Genomic DNA, 18,634 nt, shown 5'->3' on the forward strand with positions numbered 1-18,634 from the left:
GTTGTTGCATTTTAATGTTTTGTTAGTCTAGCCCACGAGACGCGCCGCTGCTGTGTTATGCATTCAAAATATTATAGAAATATAGAAGCTCAATGCGGAGAAGTCTTGGGTTAAAACCGAAACCAAGCCATTCACACAGAACTCATATTCAGCGCATTTTTTTAGACGGACAAATATGACTGCTGCACTCGCGTCTAGGGATGTAACGATTCGATTCACGATTTTGATTTCACGATTCGCAATTTTTTTAAATTTATTTTATCAAAGAGATTTAAGACAAATTATAAATTAAACGTGTCTTATTATTGCTTGGACAAAATGCTGCACATTTCTTTGTCAAATTGAAATATAACACTATAATAATATACTAATATAGCACTTGCATATTATTGCTCTTTTGTTGGTTTTGATTGCTTCTATTGTCCTCATTAAATTACAAAATTTAAATATAATGTAAATGTAAATAGCAAAACTAAATTGAAATTTTAAAACAAGCCCCAAATCAAATCAAATAAATCTCTTCATATAAATAAAACAAGGTTTTGTCTGTGCTCTTTCCATTTAAAATTAGAGGCAACCACTGCATTTTAATCATGATCCAAACAAAGATGCTGCATACATGCAACATGAGCAGTTTTTAAACTAAATTTAGATTGCATAGTTTCGAAATTTGAAGCAAAAACAACGCGATTTGTTTAGCAGCTCAACCGATTTGAATTGTCACATTTGAATCTATTTTCAACCGGCTCGCGGTTAATCATTACATCCCTACTCGCGTCACACAAGAGATGTAGCCATGCAAAGTTAAAACGGTTTAAACTTTTAGAAAACGCGTCGCGAATTTGTGGAGGTTTATTCCTTTTCACTGCGTCTCATATGTTTTTAAATGCAATCTGAGTGAATGGGGCTTCGGCTCTTTGGATTAAGCAATGCATAAATACATGATGCTGATTTGTTCATAATTGTTTATGCAATTTACAAAATTATATTTGATTTATATGTAGACGTAATGCACTTTTTTTTATTTTTATGGACTTATGCGTTCACAATTTAAATGTGCTGCATTATTTTGCTCAATGCGCCCTCCTGTGGCCTCGGGAGACCAGACAAAAGTTTCCTTAAGACCTATTTAATCTGCATATAAAACATTAGAAATTAGATATTTGTTTAAAGGGGTCATATGATGCTTTTTTAAAGATCATTATTTGGTGTAACAGAATATGTTGACATGCTTTAATGTTGTTTTGGGCAGTGTGGATTAACGTTAGCACTTGTTGTTTGTCATTTCTCTGATCACAAATGCAGACAGGGTTTTATGTTTACGCGGCGCAATGCAACGCAACGCGTAAAACGACAGTATAAGTCATTATAATCAGTAATTATGTCCCCACTGGATGCAACAAATGCCTCGTTTGTAATGGGTTTTAATGTTTATGTCTCGTCGCTCCGGCCGGACACGGCATCAACAGTATGGTGAGGGGCGTAACATTTCCGTCTCATGCTTGAGGTATTCGGCCAATCACAACGCACTGGATAGTTGGCCAATCAGAGCACACCTCGCTTTTCAGACCGATTAGTTTTGTAAAAATCGACGCGTTTCAAAAAGGCGGGGCATAGAGGAGAAACAATGTACAGTATGTGGAAAATAATGTGTTTTTTTAACTTTAAACCGCATAAACACATTTCATTACACCAAATACACAAAATAATGTTCTTTTTAGCAGCATCATATGACCCCTTTAAACTAATAACAAAACAGTAGCTGATTCAGAAGGCCAGATTGTCATAGCAAAGTCAGAATTACCACCTCTCCTATGTTTACAAAACGGTCGTCCTTAAAATGCATTGCTGTTCTGTTGTAAGTAATCGATTCCTAAATGCATCTAGTTTCGGATGCCCAAATAAAGTGCTTTTGCTTTCTCCTAGAAACACACAGCGTCTCCCTGACATGGCTGCTTCAACACTAACTGCGGTTACTGAAACCACGCCTTCTTTCTTTGCGTGTTTAAAAAGGTTATAAAAAAAGTCAATAATTATCGATACCGAACGATATGAAACATTATATCGTTGATACATTTTTTTAGCTATATCGCCCAGCCCTAGTTAATTACCCCATGAGTTACTTCGTCTATTGATGATAGTCTTCCATTTTCAGCCCTCTACGGACACCTTGACAATTGAATCGCCATTGGCTAGTAAATTTATTTACTCGCCAGAATTATATATATATATGTATGTATGTATGTATGTAGGTGTAAAATGGCACAGTTTTATAAATATCTGAAAGTACACTCTTAACATCAGTCAGTAAAGCATTGTAATCTGATAATCAATATTATTTAATGCTTTTTTGGTCATTCAATGTTTCTGTAAAAAAAAAAATGGGGAAAAAACTAACAAAAATACTGATAAGATAATAGTGATACGAATTCTACTAAGAACAATAGAAAACGCACTAAGGATTAATGAGCTACTGGATTCATGAATATAGGGTTGTGTCGGTGAGGAAATTTTTCCACCGGTTAATCGGCGTGTGACAACACCGGTAATACCGGTATCACCGCGGGGGCAATCATCCGCGATCGTCTTGTCTGTCTCACCTCACTCTTCTTGTCAGTCAGCTGGACTCACTCTCCTCACTGGAGAAATTATATCTGATCTTTGATGCGACTTTCAGTTTTTAATTGTAGTGTCTGTTCTTTTACTGAACTAAATGATTTTTATTTCTATAAAAAAATCAAAACGACGGTGGGGGTCAGTGACGCGGTGGGCAAGTGACGTAACCGGTGTTGTGGCTAAACACCGGTATCAATGTCAACACCGTCTATCGCGGCAAGCCTAGTACGTTAAATACAGGTGCGTTGCACATCCATTCAGATGAACTGAAAAACAGCACAGATAGCTTGACGGAGAGTGAAACTCTGAAGTGCTCCTTCTGAGTGTTCTGTGAGTGAAAATATATCTGTGCTAAACTTATACTTGGCCTCCAACTCACACACTGGCGAAATCTGATAAATTAGTAGCAATTTGCTAATATTAGACATAATTTAGTTGCCCAGAGTGAAGATTGTCGCATATGCGAGTGATTTACTCGCAATGTAGAGGGTTGGTTTTGATTTTACTGTATCATTCTGCACATGTTTCACTACCTACTTCGTATTATTCTTTATGAGCTGTGTTAGTCTTTGACGTCAGAATTTCTGCATCAAATGAGTGGTCTTTCAGGACTCAAGGCTGCATGGCTGTAACAGTAACCTCAGTGTTTATAATCTTGTCTTTTCCTCACAGTCCTGTACTGGGTGTAGGGGAGCAGTCTGCCAAGTAGATATTTCACTGAGGTGTGGTGTGCATGTTTTCAATTAAATGTGAACGTGCTTTGTGGAACTTTTATTTACAAAGTAGAAATGTATTTTTTTTTTTGCTGCTCTACATACTAGGGGTACAGCAAATTAAGGGTTAGTGGGGAAATCCTCTTAGCTTTAGAGCTCATTCAACTCGATGGCTTAGAATTAGCCCTTGGCCAAGGTAACAGACGGGCAACTTTGACCTTCCACAAAATGGTTCAGTCGCATTAAAATTGCTTCTGCTGATAGTGTTCTCTTACATCGTTTAGAACAAATCACTGTTTTGTGAAATAAAGTTATTTTCAGATAATATTACTTTTTTTTTTTTTTTTCCCCCTTTCTTTAAAGTCGTGGTTAAACCGAAGTAGCAACCGTTTTCTCTATTGTGACGCATCTAAATGAAATGAGTTATTTGTAAAAGGAAAAAAATTGGTTCTTGGTTGGATGGTGACAGAATTTAAGAAATGGGTGAGGTTTAAGCGGACAAAATGTTTGGAGAAGTCCGGCAGACGTCAGCAGAGAGAAGTCTGTAACTTCATCACAAAATTAATTTATGACATTGATAAATTATGAGGTAAAACAAATAAAATTTAAACTTGTATGAATTATTCCCGATAAGATCAGTAACCTGCATATGGAAAATAGATGTTTCTTTTTCTTTTTTAAATAATTGTGAAAAGGTTTCAGTTCCACCTATGTTGATAAATGGATCGTCTTAACTGCCAGTGTTGTTTTGTTTTATCTCTGTCATAATTTCACAGATACACCAAACACTGTTCCTTTATGCAGTAATCACGTGCTATCTCCTCTCTTAGTGGCACACTCGGACTCCGTGTAAACGTGGGATTTTGACCATGAGCTCAGTCGCTGTACTTACGCAAGAAAGCTTTAATGAGCATCGCAGTGGCCTTCTGCCGGAGCAGGTCAAAGGTATGTGGCAGTTTTGACCATTTCTGACTTGTTCTGACATTTAAACTGTTCTCTGGCAAAGTGATTGTTGAATTTTGTACCTCTTTTCCCTTTAGCTGCTGTGGCAGGCCCTAGTGGTGCTGAAGATGAGGATAGCCTTCCCACCTACAAGGATGCCTTTCCCCCTCTGCCTGAAAAGCCTTTGCCAGAGGGGGTACAGGAGACTGGAAATGCCTGGACATCTACGATCAAACCTCTCAAGTCCTCAGCAATTACCCAGGTACAGCGATCAAGCTAGTTACAGTCACTATCTTACCTGGGGAATATTGATTCAAGTGTTTGACAGGTTTCCGCTTTAGATTTTTAATATTAATGATTTATTGCTAGTGGTCATAAAAGTACCTTGAAAATGCTTATCGGCTTGTCTGTATCAGCCAGAATTATATTATTTATGAATTACTAGTATCTTTTGTTATTACTTGACTACAGGCTTCAGCTACTGTGGCCATCCCCAAAGAACATCATCGCTTTGTCATCGGCAAGAGTGGGGAGAAGCTGCAGGAGCTCGAGCTGAAGACTGCCACCAAGATCCAGATCCCTAGACCCGAAGACCCCAGTAACCTCATCAAGATCTCTGGAACCAAGGAAGGCTTGGAGAAGGCCAAGCACGAGATCCTGCTCATCTCTGCTGAGCAGGTCTGAAACGTCATTTAAATTTAGGCCTTTAGCTGCTGTGGCAGGCCCTAGTGGTGCTGAAGATGAGGATAGCCTTCCCACCTACAAGGATGCCTTTCCCCCTCTGCCTGAAAAGCCTTTGCCAGAGGGGGTACAGGAGACTGGAAATGCCTGGACATCTACGATCAAACCTCTCAAGTCCTCAGCAATTACCCAGGTACAGCGATCAAGCTAGTTACAGTCACTATCTTACCTGGGGAATATTGATTCAAGTGTTTGACAGGTTTCCGCTTTGATAAATACAGGTTTTCCATGTGCCTCTGGAAGAGCGCAAGTACAAGGACATTAACCAGTTTGGAGAAGGAGACCAGGCTAAAGTATGTCTTGATATTATGCACAAGACTGGAGCCCACCTGGAACTCTCCATGGCTAAAGACCAAGGCCTCTCCATAATGGTCTCTGGGAAGCATGACGCAGTCATGAAAGCCCGCAAAGAGATTGTGTCCCGACTGCAGACTCAGGTAATATGAATTAAAAAAAATTTTTTTTTAAATTCTATCAGTAGTTGTATGCTTTCAACATGGTATGTATTGGGTAACTTGCAGGAAGGCACAAGATGTTGGTATTATTTTTTAACACATTTAAAGTCAATTGTTAAAACGAATTTAATGAAATTGCTAAAAATATTCTTTAGCTAATCTCAAAATGGACATCAATTACTATTTAAAACACTTTCGTTTTTATTTTTTAAAATGTAGATAAAATGGTTGTAACGAATCAGCTCATGGGAAATATGAATAATTAATCATAACTAGTTATAATTAATTATGAATATTTGAGCTTCATTTAAATTTAGGCTTTTGTTTTCTTGCTAATCACACAGTTACGAATCTGATTATGTGAGATAGTGCTAATTATTTATTTACTGATTTAATTTGAGTAATAATCAAACCTAGTAAATGATAATTTCATTAATTCATTGCAGGATAAGCGTGCTGTGGAGAGAATGAACATTGAAAAGGTGTATCACCCCTTCATCACTGGAGCTTATAGCAAGCTGGTGGGGGAGTTGATGCAGGAGACAGGAGCCCGCATTAATGTCCCTCCACCAAGTGTGAACAAAACTGAGATCGTCATCACTGGGGAGAAAGAGCAGGTGGCCCTGGCCATGGTCAAGATCAAGAAGATTTATGAGGAGAAGGTAAGCTATGACAGAATAATTAATGGACTTTTGTTGACTTTTCCAAAATCCACGGTATGCTTCTGAAACTCACTGGGCCGAATTTCCATGTGAAAGTAATGATAGACCTGAAAGCGACTGAGGAGAATGTTTTAAATGTGGCCTTTTGCTCATTTCAGAAGAAGAATGCCACCACTATTGCAGTGGAGGTGAAGAAATCTCAGCACAAGTATGTAATTGGGCCTAAGGGTAACACCCTGCAAGAGATCCTGGACAGGACCGGCGTCTCGGTCGAGATCCCACCCCTCGACAGCAGCTCAGAGACAGTAATCCTGCGTGGGGAGCCAGACCGGCTGGGCCAGGCACTCACTGAAGTGTATGCCAAGGTAAACAAGTTCGTTTTCCTCCCCCCTGCATGTTTCAGTACAATAATTCCTTCAATCAAGCTCTCTTTTGCGCTCTTCTCTTTTAGCTTTAATTTAGGAAATGTATTGAAAATGTTACTGCAGAAATGCTATCAATTTTACTGTATAACCTTTGACCCTTACTTTCTTTGTACAGGCCAACAGCTACACTGTGTCCTCAGTCTCTGCTCCCTCTTGGCTTCATCGTTTCATTATTGGCAAGAAAGGACAAAATCTGGCAAAGATCACGCAGCAAATGCCCAAGGCGAGTCAACATTCCGCTAATCATGTCGGAGTGCTAAGCCAGATTTCTCTATTGTCTTGCTCAATGAAGGGAATGTGTAGATGTGGCTTATGTTCAGCAGATGTTTTTGACCAGAGTAACATGTCAAAGTGACAGTACAAAGGTTGCAGTAGTTGCGTCAACCAGCACAAGTAGTTCAGAATGACAATGGCCTCTAGCCAAGAAGAAACACCCAAGATTTACAAATACATTAGTTTTTTTTTTTTGTATTAGTCTACTAAAATGACACACAGCCAGGATGCTACTGTATACACCCTCATGTTGTTCCAAACCCATACATCATCTGTTCGTTCTTGAAACAAATATATTTAATCTGTATTTTAATCTGTAATATGTATCTGTTCCTCTATTGAAAGAACACCAATATTGATGCTTCAAAAAGTTCATAAAGACATAGTAAAAGTAATCCATATGAATCATTTAATCAGCATGTTTTATATGTTGAACAGTTTTAATTTAGGCTTTTATTCATGTGAACATTGATTAATGCAGAGTGCATCAAATTAATGAAATTGAAGCTCAACCGTATTTGATTGAGAACAAACCTTAGTGGTTTGCGCATCAAGAAAGTACACAATCTTTCATTAACAATATGAATGTTGATTTTGTTAAATGTAAGAAATGCTTAAATGAAATTTGTTTATCCTATAAAGTGTCTTTTTAGAAGACTTCAGTGGTGTGATTCATATGGATTACTCTTAAAATTGTTTATGAACTTCTTGAAGCATCAAAGTTTTGCTGGAGTAGACTATCAATGGAGGGGCAGAAATATCTTGTTTTATTAAAACATCTAAATTTTTGTTCCAAAGATGAATGGAAGACTTATAGGTTTGGGATGACATGAAGCTAAGTAAATGACAAAATTTTTCATTTTTGGGGTGAACTGACCCTTTGAAATATGAGGCCAGTAAGACAGTGCTCTGTGATTATCAACAGGTGCACATTGAGTTCACTGAGGGAGAGGACAAGATCACGCTGGAGGGTCCCACCAAAGATGTACAGATAGTACAGGGTCAGATTGAAGCCGTTGTTACAGATCTGGTAAGACTTTAACTTCCCTATTATTTGACAAATGCTTCCACTTGCTTTGTTATATTTTGGCGTATATAGGCCTCTATGTCCTAAACAATTTAGTTGATTTTTCATGTATTCTTTATAGGTTAGCCGAATGGACTACACCGAGATTAGTGTAGACCCCAAGTTCCACCGACACTTAATTGGGAAAGGTGGCGCAAACAGTGAGTACAGCTGTTTTGATGTTTATAACAGATATTATGTGAACACATTAATGCGTCATTCATAAACCCATGTTTTTTTTCATCCACATCTAGTTAACCGCATAAAGGAGCACCACAAAGTGTCAGTCCGCATTCCACCGGACAACGAGAAGAGTAACCTGATCCGTATCGAGGGTGACCCCCAGGGAGTGCAGGAGGCCAAGAAGGAGCTGCTGGAGCTAGCGTCACGCATGGCAAGTTGGATAGATTCGTAATTGAATAAAGAAGGCTCTGTTTACCATTCTCTCTTCACAATGTTCTTTAGGTTAGGGTTTACTAGTTATGTGCGTGTATCGTTTGCTTTTGTCTTAGATGATTTACTTAGTTACTGTCTGCAGTAAATTTGTTTGCGTAATAATTAAATTGGAGTCAGATGCATGTGTAGCTTGTGGAAAAATAAACATCCGTAGTCTCTACAGCCTCAGAGTATAAAGTCCTCTGGGTTATTTGCCTGGCAGCTCTTGACTGAAAGTCTCTAAGAATGTCATGATTTTAAAAGGAGAATGAGCGTACAAAGGACATGATCATTGAACAGCGTTTTCATCGAGCCATCATCGGACAGAAAGGGGAGAAAGTTAAGGAAATTCGGGATAAGTTCCCTGAGGTAAATGTTTTAAGATACATGGGATATTTTTCAAATGGCACATTTCTGTGTCTTACAATGGAGAGAACCTTTTTCCCCATTTGCTTTCAGGTCATCATCAACTTCCCTGACCCAACGCAGAAAAGTGACATTGTACAACTACGTGGACCTCGCACTGAGGTGGAAAAATGCACAAAGTTTATGCAGAAAATGGTGGCTGAAATGGTACACACTATTTATTCATTTATTTATTTATTTTTTAATTTCCTGAATTTTCTATTGCCAAGTCACAATTCTACTCCATAATTGCTGATGTTGGGAATAGGGCTGGGTATTAGGGCTGTGCGATATTGAAAAAAAATGCGATATGCGATACGATATTGCTTGAAGTGTTGAAAAATCTATTTAAATTATATTTTAAAATATTTAAAAATGAAAATTATATAACCAATTTGTTTCACATTCTTTCTTGGAAAAGGAAAAAAATCACTACAACTTCTGAAAGTGACCAGCAGTGTTTTAGCAGTACATAAAAAGTAGTCACAAATCAGAAAATGTAATTTTAACATCAATGTGAATGACAAAAAAATGAATGACACTCATTTTATATGATTGTAACTTTGCTTTCCATACACTAAGTACTTCATATACTACAGCAAAAACTATAGTCTGAGAAAGTTCAAACATGATTAAAGGCAAGTGAACAGTCAGTAAAGAAAAAGGGGGAAAAAAGAACAAATACACAATTTACAAGCATAGATAAAATAAATAGTATTCAGGTACAGAAATTTAATAATTAAGTGTAAAATAACACTACATTGTGTTCACTGTATGAATTAAATTTAGATTAATCTTTGTTCTAGCTGTTTTGTTGTTTGATTAACATTAGTGACATATTCAGCAGCACGTATTTATAGGCTGCTGTCCCTTTAAATCCGACTGCACGGATCCAGTATAATGATACACATCCGATTTCTTTCTCAGCTGTTTACATGAATTTAAAACACAACTGACTGCGTTTACGAGAATGATCGTCGAGACGGGTACTATTGACATAATTCTGTGTGTATGTGTCTGTTCAAACATAAGGAGGAGATGCGAAAGACGAATCAACTCGGTCTGAAACGCGTCTCTCTGTGTAGAAAAGAAAGATTCACTACAACTTCTGAAAGTGACCAGCAGTGTTTTAGCATTACTTAAAAAGTAATGTCACAAATCAGAAAATGTAATTTTAACATCAATGTGAATGACAATAAAATGAATGACACTAATTTTACATCATTGTGACTTTGCTTTCCATACACTTTAAGTACTTCTTCATATACCACAGCAAAAACTATAGTCTGAGAAAGTTCAAACATGTTTAAAGGCAAGTGAACAGTCAGTAAAAAAAAAAGGAAAAAAAGAAATACACAATTTTACAAGCATAGATAAAATAAATAGTATTCAGGTACAGAAATTTAATAATTAAGTGTAAAATAACACTACATTGTGTTCACTGTATGAATTAAATTTAGATTAATCTTTGTTATAGCTGTTTTGTTGTTTGATTAACATTAGTGACATATTCAGCAGCACGTATTTATAGGCTGCTGTCCCTTTAAATCCGACTGCACGGATCCAGTATAATGATACACATCCGATTTCTTTCTCAGCCGTTTACATTCATTTAAAACATAACTGACTGCCTTTACAAGAATGATCGTCGAGACGGGTACTATTGATATAATTCTGTGTGTATGTTAGTGATGGCTCGATACCACAATTTTGACTTCGGTACGATACTAGGATCTAATACCTCGGTATCGATACTAAATCGATACCATAGGTGACAAATAACCAGCCTCAAAATATAAGTGAATTGAAAACAATTTTATTAAACGCACTGCTTGGAACTCTGCATGAAAAATTGTGCAAACAAAATGTAAAAAAAAAATAAATAAATAAATACATTGAACATAGGTCAGATTTTAATTTTGAAGAAAAAAAACTGAAGAGATAAAATTAAAATAGGATCATCTCTTCATTCGTGCGCCGTCTGAAACGCGTCTCTCTGTGTGTGTGCACGCGCGCTTTGCACGTGTGTGGCAGAACTGAAGAGACGTTGCGCGAGATGCGGCTTGTGCGCGCGCTTCAGGGGTGAGTCAGACAGCAAGACGAGACGGCAAAGAGTTGTTTTCTGCAACTTATTGCACGTAATTTTTTTTTATTCATTTATTTTTTAACGTCAAGCAATTCTCTGCTATATGCGTCGAACTAAAACTTTGACCTTTTGCAACGTTTTGATTTAAGTAGCCTATTAAAATGATTCAAATATCTCACGCCGTTGCGATATGCATATCGCGATATTTACATGTGCGATATTTCGATATTTTCGATATATCGTTCAGCCCTACTGGGTATAGTTAAAATGTTTCTATATTGATACTGATACCTTGACTTTGATACCGGTTCCTGAACGATAATTGTTTTGCTACCGATTTTATGAAATCCTTTTTAACAAGGTTACGTTACACATTACCTCAAACTATTATGTTTTCAGCTTGTTGAAATTTTTACAGACTCAAAGACTCATCTCCTGAGCCACTGCAAAAAGGAACAAAATGTAACAAACACAATAAATCAGTGCAAATAGTTTTCAGTTTCCACGTCTTTTAGGCTATGTTTGTTTTAAAATGCATAGCTTAAAATCATGTTCTATTCATTTTCCACTGATTTACTGATGAGCATTAGCTGCTTCTAGCTCTGTCTGCCTGTGTTTTCTCTTCCGCGATCGCTGTCAAACACCGATCGATCTGCGCTGCTTCAAGTTGAACACACCTAATGTTTTTCCTTGACGCCTCACCAGAGCCAATTACCAGCACTTGATTTAAGCACATCAGGCATGCTGCATGCTTACTGGCTCACTGACGTTGATGAGATTAACCCCTTAGGTATCTAAATGTGGTACTGAACAAGACAAGACATTTTTTGATACTCGATGGTATCGAGGCAATTCGGTCGGTGCCTAAAAAAGTAACGAACTCGATACCCAGCCCTAGTTCGGAATCAGGATATCAGGAACACTAATTCGGGCAATGGCAAGGGTTTTGGTCCACTTAACATCTGGTCACATCTTGATTTTCCCATGACGCAATTACCTTATCTGTTATTATTCTATCAATCATTCTCTATTTATTTTATTATTTTTTTAATTTATATCTATTTCTATTATATAACACGGGCTGCAGTTCTGTCATCTGCCACTTTAAAGCTCATCCTCTTTAAAGTTGGGTGGATTCTAAATTTAATCAGGTGGAAAAAGTTGTTGTGAAAGTGATTCCATTTTGTTTCTCTGTGTGCTTACTGCTGTGATGTGCTTCCCTTTTGTCATAGATTTATATTCTTAAAACTATAGTTAGACGAAAACAGGCCTTACAACTCGTAGTATTTTTTTTTTAACGAGTACACTAGGCAATGCGCACAGTGCATGATACGAATTTCGACATCAGCACAGCACACGTGGTATGCAGCACTGTATGTGCAGCCCAATTGTGGTACTTTATTTATTTATTTTTTTTAAAGTACACATACCCTTTTACAGTACATTCATAACTTCTGGAGAGTCACTGGACAAGGGTGAAACTTCATATTGCGCATATGTCAACTGACGGTGTTCATACATGCTATCAAATGGAGTATACTGTGACGGGCTGTGTTTGTTTGTTAAATTAAGTATATTTTGACCTTAACAGTCTGTGAAATGACGATGTCAATTTTAGCGTTTCCTAAACCACACTACTTTTGTTTTCCAGGTTGAGAACAGCTTTTCTGTCTCCGTCCCCATTTTCAAGCAATTCCACAAAAACATAATTGGCAAAGGAGGAGCAAATATAAAGAAGGTAAGTAGTTACTTTTTAGACTTTTATCCATTCTCAACCTGTTTACTAACTGACACTCTTTTTCTTTCTCAGATCCGTGAAGAGACTAACACCAAGATTGATCTGCCTGCGGAAAACAGCAACTCTGAAATGATTGTCATCACAGGAAAGAAGGCAAACTGTGAGGCAGCAAAAAACAGGATTCTGGCCATTCAGAAAGAACTGGTGAGGTTTTATTTTTATTTTATTATTTTGTTGTATTTCTGTAATGTTAAGTTGTTCTTTATATTACTGTTCAGAAGTACAGTACCATTCTAAATATTTCTGAAGGATCGTGACCCCGAAGACTGAAGAAATGGCTGCTGAAAATTTAGTTTTGCAGTCACAGAAAAAAAAAAAATAAAATATTACAATTAAAAAAACAAATGCAATAAGCATAAGAGGCTTATTTCAAAAACTTTACACACCCCAGAGTTTTGAATGGAAGTGTTTATATAGAAGGGAATTTATCATTTAAACCCCCCCCCAATATATGTGCAGGCAAATATTACAGAGTTAGAGGTGTCCATCCCCTCAAAACTACACAACTCCCTAATTGGCTCCAAGGGGCGTTTTGTGCGTTCCATCATGGAGGAGTGTGGTGGCGTGCACATCCATTTCCCAACAGAGGGCTCTGGCATTGATGCAGTGACAATCAGAGGCACCGTGGAGGAGGTAGAGAAAGCCAAGAAACAGCTGCTGTCCCTGGCAGAAGAAAAGGTATGTCTAAAGGGATAGGTTTCCTTGAAGAACTTGAAACTTAAAGCTGGTAATGCTGATGTTTCGCTTGGAATGTCATCTGGGCTCCGGATTTCTTAGTACAAGTTTCGAAACTGCTTTTAACACAAGGCCAGTCATTATTGCTCAAAACAATTAAATCTACTTAAGCTCTGTGCATTTATTGTATGACTAAGTATGTTTGTGTTTTTTTTATTTTTTTTATTTAGCAAACTAAAAACCACACCGTTGAGCTTCGTGCCAAACCTGAATACCACAAGTTCCTTATCGGAAAAGGAGGTGGAAATATCCGCAAGGTGCGGGACAGCACAGGTGCCAGGATCATCTTCCCTACTGCTGAAGATAAGGATCAGGAGCTGATCACAGTCATCGGTACAGAGGAAGCTGTAGCAGAAGCACAGAAGGAGCTGGAGGCACTTATTAAGAGCTTGGTTAGTCCCTATGTTCATCTTTTTTACCCCAACACTGATAATCAAAAAAATGATAATATTCTGAATGGATACCATTTGCTCTAATGAATCTTAAATCATATTTCTGATATCAGGATAACGTTGTAGAGGATTTCATGATCGTCGATCCCAAGCACCATCGGTTCTTCGTAGCACGGCGTGGCCAAGTCCTGAGGGAGATCGCTGATGAGTATGGTGGCGTTATAGTCAGTTTCCCCCGAACTGCCTCACAGAGCGATAAGGTCACCCTAAAGGGAGCCAAAGATTGTGTGGAGGCAGCGAAGAAACGCATGCTGGAGTTGATTGAGGATTTGGTGAGTAGATGTAACAGTCTGCAATGCATCAATGCAATTCCAATCTCGGACAGTTCAGTTATTGTGCTATTTTAAAGAGGTAATGGACTACTTGTTCTGCTAAATCTGCAGGATGCACATGTGACCATGGAGTGTGTGATCCCTCAGAAGTTCCACCGCTCCATAATGGGGCCTAAGGGCTCTCGCATACAGCAGATCACTAAAGACCACAATGTGCAGATCAAGTTTCCAGACAGAGAGGACCAGCAAGGTAAATATTACAGTGAATATTGATAATTAAAAGGTAATATCATGGAAAATCGAATGTTTCTTGGCTTATTTTTGAAATAGAAACCACAACTCTCCCTTGTACAAGACCACACACTGAAGCTGAAGCACAAAAATGGCCCATTTGAAATCTTCATAGTTATCCCCTACTTTTATACAACAGTGATACTAGTGACTCCAGAATCATATGTTCATCAATATTCAACAATACATTATTGTTCAGGTAAAACAATAATTATTGAGGGAAAGCCATTTCACTTTATTTTTTTTGAGCATTTTAATTTAAAATAGTAAAATTTTATTTAAATTAATTTAAATACTTTTAAGGCATCCTGCAGTCCCCTCTGAACATTTACATTTATGCATTTAGCAGAGGCTTTTGTGGTCATTAACAATTACAAACAATACAATTTCAGCCGCTTGCACGTGTTTTGCGCATGAGCCGCACGCAGCCCAAAATTAAACGACTTAATCGACCATGATAGCTTTAATCGATTGCATCTCTTATCGACAATTAATCGATCATCGATTAATCGTTGACATCCCTACTCTGAACATTTACATTTATGGGTTTTGCAGAGGCCTTAATCTGAAATTTACTGAGGCCCCTTTCTGTCTCTTTATGTCTCTATGATTACATGTATAATCTGCAAGCTGTCTGTTTTACTCAGCTCCATCAGCTGATGCTCCAGTTCAGGAGAATGGAGAGGCCAATGGAGAGGTGAAGGAGCCTGCTGATCCTTTAGTCCCAAAGAAGTGTGATGTCATTGTGCTGTCTGGCCGCAAAGAGAGATGTGAAGCTGCTGTTGAATCACTAAAGGTGTGAAAATTTCCTTTTATGCAGTAGTTCTTATTTGTATGTTCTTGGTGTGTTTTGTCAAATGCTATAACAAATATTTGTCCTAAAGGCTTTGGTTCCTGTGACCATTACGGTGGAAGTGCCTTTTGAGCTGCATCGCTACATCATTGGTCAGAAAGGAAGTGGAATCCGCAAGATGATGGATGAGTTTGAGGTTAGTCTTACTACAGCTGATTTCAGTGGAATCATAAGTCTATTTCTGCATTTATCAGCAGTTAATTCATATAAATGGCTATAGAGGTATGTGTTGTATTTATAACTAAAGGTTTTTAACGGTCTCTTATAGATTTTCTTGCTGCCGTCCTGACAAATGTTTTCCTCCCAGGTTAATATTCAAGTGCCTGCTCATGAGTTACAGTCTGACATTATCTCCATTACTGGCCTGGCCTCCCATCTTGACCGCGCTAAAGAGGGACTTCTTGAGCGTGTCAAAGAGCTACAGTCCGAACAGGAGGATCGGGTAAGTTTGAAGCCTGAATAGCAAATGAAACGTGTAAATGATTTCCACTCTGTAATCACACATTGTGAATTATATATTACCAATTTATATTTTTGTCCACAGGCTCTCAGGAGCTTCAAACTGACCATCACTGTGGATCCCAAGTATCACCCCAAGATCATTGGACGCAAGGGTGCCATAATCACCCAAATCCGTAATGAGCATGAGGTCAACATTCAGTTTCCAGAGAAAAATGATGAGAACCAGGTAACGGGCTGGAGCCTAAAGGTTTTTTTTTATTTTTATTTTTTTTAAGAATTACCAAGAACTTTTTTTTCCCCTTGATTTGGTCTTCTAGGATCAGATTACCATTACTGGCTATGAGCAGAATGCTGTGGCGGCACGTGATGCTATTCAGGCTATAGTGGATGAACTGGAGGAAATGATCTCTGAGGACATCACCCTGGACAGCAGAGTCCATGCTCGTGTCATAGGGGCACGTGGCAAGGGAATCCACAAAATCATGGATGAGTTTAAGGTGAGATGGTAAATGTGTCACATCTTCAATCACTTTCATACAGCGTATTTGAGTTCTACCATTTAGATTTTTTCTTTTCTTAAATGCACACTTTAAATAACTGTATATTGTTTTACCTTTTTCAGGTTGATGTTCGGTTCCCTCAGAGTGGAGCTGCGAATCCCAATTTAGTGACTGTGACTGGCCGTCCAGAACAGGTTGATGAAGCCATTGATCACCTTCTAAACCTGGAGGAGGAATATGTAAGATAATTCTATACTTCAGCAGAGGAAATTTAAATTAAATTATTAATTTTAGAGTATTTAGCAAAAAATTTTTTCTCATCTTTACCCTCAGCTGTCTGATGTAGTTGAAAATGAAGCCAAAATGGCCTATATGAAGCCTTCTGGTTCCACTGCCTCCAGCATGGAAGAACCTCGAGGCCCATCCAAGGGCTTTGTTGTGCGGGAGGCTCCTTGGGCCACTGGCAATGAAAAGGTAAACTAATATTATATAATCAGTCATGAGTTAATGAATGAAATTAAGTCCCAGATTTATGCGTAATTCTAATGTTATAATTTAACCTCCTGTCTCGTGGTGTTTTTTTTTTTTTTTGGGTGTTAGGCCCCGGATATGAGCAGTTCTGAGGAATTCCCCAGTTTTGGTGCACCTGTGACTAATGCGAGATCATCTCCATGGGGACCCAAACGTTTTTGAAATGTCTCCTTCAGTGGTTATGTTGCAACCTCCTGTTTCCCCTTACTATAATCCCCCAATCAAAACAGGTGATTAACATTGTTATTATGGGTGTGGCCTCTACCAGGTACGCCTGAATTGGTATGAAATGAGTCGACCTGTTTGCATTTTAATAGAGAATCACAAATTGAAGGAAAACAAAAGTAGTCCTGGCCATGTTTCAGGTCTGTAACAATCCAGGTTTAAGTGATTTTTGATATGACTTCATTACAAAAACATTATTTCATTACAAAGGTTATTTCTTGGGTTTATTAAGCTGCTCTGTCTCATAGTTGCCTTCGCCGTGGTGTTTGGGGAAAAATATACTGTATACCTCTGAAAGATGTTGCTTCTGGTTGAAGTCAGATTTATTCATAGGAAATGGGTAACCAGCTGTACTTTTGTCTAGTTCCCTAGGGTAGCCATTGTGTTGCAGACATTTCACTTGTCTCTTTCCCCATTCCCTAACTTTGGGAAATGATTCCATGCAGCCTTTACAGCTTTCCATCTTAAAGAGGGACTCTTCACTACAGAAGTATTTTCAAACTGCCATTTGCTTTGGAAGTCCCAGGGATGTAATCTCTCATGAAGTGGAAGTCCCAAGGTTCCCAAAGTCTATAAAACGTACACTAAACTGCTTTTACTTTTTCATTTTGTTTTTGATAGTCAGAAATCATGTTAATTAAAGATTATAATATTTGGAAGGATGGAAAAGACCATTTTGTGCCAATGAAATGTCAAGTAATGTTATGTGTTACTCATTCTTGCTAATGGGTCCGTGTCCAGCCCCTTTTTGTCTTCCAATTGCTATGCAGGTTGGTCTGAAACCATAGCAATGGCCCTCTTAATAGCCTTATAAGAATTATGCAAAAATGTCAAAGGAAACCATTATGGAAAACACTGGAAAATAAACTGTCCAAAAAGGAAAATAAAAATTGAAAATGTATCTGGACTTGTTGTGGTGAGACTGATTTCGTACACATTCACAGTAACCAATGAAAATGTAACTTGTGTGTATAGGATAAGTTAATAGAAGGACCTCATCAGACCCTCTTGACCTTGTGGTGAATGCTGATAGGGTGTTGCTGAAAACTAGCGGCTATTTTCACCAGCAAAAATTATGTCAGGAAAATGGACATATATTATCATACATGGATCATATATTAGCAAAGTATTTCAATTACCTGCATAGCTCTTAAGCAGATCAATGAAGCTGTTTATCACCTAATAAACCTGGATGAGGAATATGTAAGTTTGTTATACTTTGTCAGGGGAAAAAACATTTGAAGTTATTCAGTGTTAATTTGCAAAAAAGGTAAAATACATTTTAGTTGAAAAAGATCTACTCAGTTGTGCATAACCATAAATTGATTTTAATGTGAAGACAACATATTAATAATAATTCTAATTTTCTTTTTAAACTGAGCAAAGAAATTTACATCAAATTCTGGATTTAATCTAGATTAAACCTGTATAGATTTTGTACAAGTGTAGAATGTGATAAAATACTAAATCTAAATGCACTTGTTATAAGTATTATAAATACTACAGATTGGCGTTTTATTGAATCTTTTATGCTCATTGACTCATACATTAATCCAGATTTTTAATCGGTTACAATAAAGCATGGTTTTAATAAATTTACGTTCTTGTATTATAAAACACACTGGCCCGTACGGGGATCGAACCCGCGACCTTGGCGTTATTAGCACCACGCTCTAACCAACTGAGCTAACCGGCC

General features: G+C 37.8%; 1 protein-coding gene and 1 non-coding gene across 2 annotated transcripts in view; one reads left to right on the plus strand and one right to left on the minus strand.

The window, feature by feature from the left end:
* The window catches only part of LOC107752661 (vigilin-like), a 28,818-nt gene extending 10,983 nt beyond the window's left edge, over nt 1–17,835 (plus strand). The window contains exons 4-28 of the mRNA XM_016568691.1: nt 4,160–4,274; nt 4,370–4,533; nt 4,737–4,949; nt 5,914–6,129; nt 6,288–6,494; nt 6,670–6,777; nt 7,753–7,857; nt 7,976–8,054; nt 8,148–8,287; nt 8,593–8,697; nt 8,788–8,901; nt 12,471–12,557; nt 12,630–12,761; nt 13,077–13,295; nt 13,523–13,744; nt 13,858–14,076; nt 14,188–14,326; nt 15,015–15,163; nt 15,252–15,356; nt 15,528–15,662; nt 15,765–15,908; nt 16,000–16,179; nt 16,305–16,421; nt 16,516–16,656; nt 16,783–17,835. Coding sequence (XP_016424177.1) covers nt 4,160–4,274; nt 4,370–4,533; nt 4,737–4,949; nt 5,914–6,129; nt 6,288–6,494; nt 6,670–6,777; nt 7,753–7,857; nt 7,976–8,054; nt 8,148–8,287; nt 8,593–8,697; nt 8,788–8,901; nt 12,471–12,557; nt 12,630–12,761; nt 13,077–13,295; nt 13,523–13,744; nt 13,858–14,076; nt 14,188–14,326; nt 15,015–15,163; nt 15,252–15,356; nt 15,528–15,662; nt 15,765–15,908; nt 16,000–16,179; nt 16,305–16,421; nt 16,516–16,656; nt 16,783–16,875 — 3,648 coding nt within the window. The 3' untranslated portion in view covers nt 16,876–17,835. The remainder of the gene's footprint in view (nt 1–4,159; nt 4,275–4,369; nt 4,534–4,736; nt 4,950–5,913; nt 6,130–6,287; nt 6,495–6,669; nt 6,778–7,752; nt 7,858–7,975; nt 8,055–8,147; nt 8,288–8,592; nt 8,698–8,787; nt 8,902–12,470; nt 12,558–12,629; nt 12,762–13,076; nt 13,296–13,522; nt 13,745–13,857; nt 14,077–14,187; nt 14,327–15,014; nt 15,164–15,251; nt 15,357–15,527; nt 15,663–15,764; nt 15,909–15,999; nt 16,180–16,304; nt 16,422–16,515; nt 16,657–16,782) is intronic.
* A 725-nt stretch (nt 17,836–18,560) lies between these two features.
* Nucleotides 18,561–18,634, minus strand: trnai-aau (transfer RNA isoleucine (anticodon AAU)). Its single transcript has one exon. It is a non-coding gene; the product is annotated as a tRNA-Ile (tRNA).

This window comes from Sinocyclocheilus rhinocerous, unplaced genomic scaffold (genome assembly GCF_001515625.1).
Source record: "Sinocyclocheilus rhinocerous isolate Xijiao unplaced genomic scaffold, SAMN03320098_v1.1 scaffold1733, whole genome shotgun sequence".
In the NCBI taxonomy this organism is placed as follows: Eukaryota; Metazoa; Chordata; class Actinopteri; order Cypriniformes; family Cyprinidae; genus Sinocyclocheilus; species Sinocyclocheilus rhinocerous.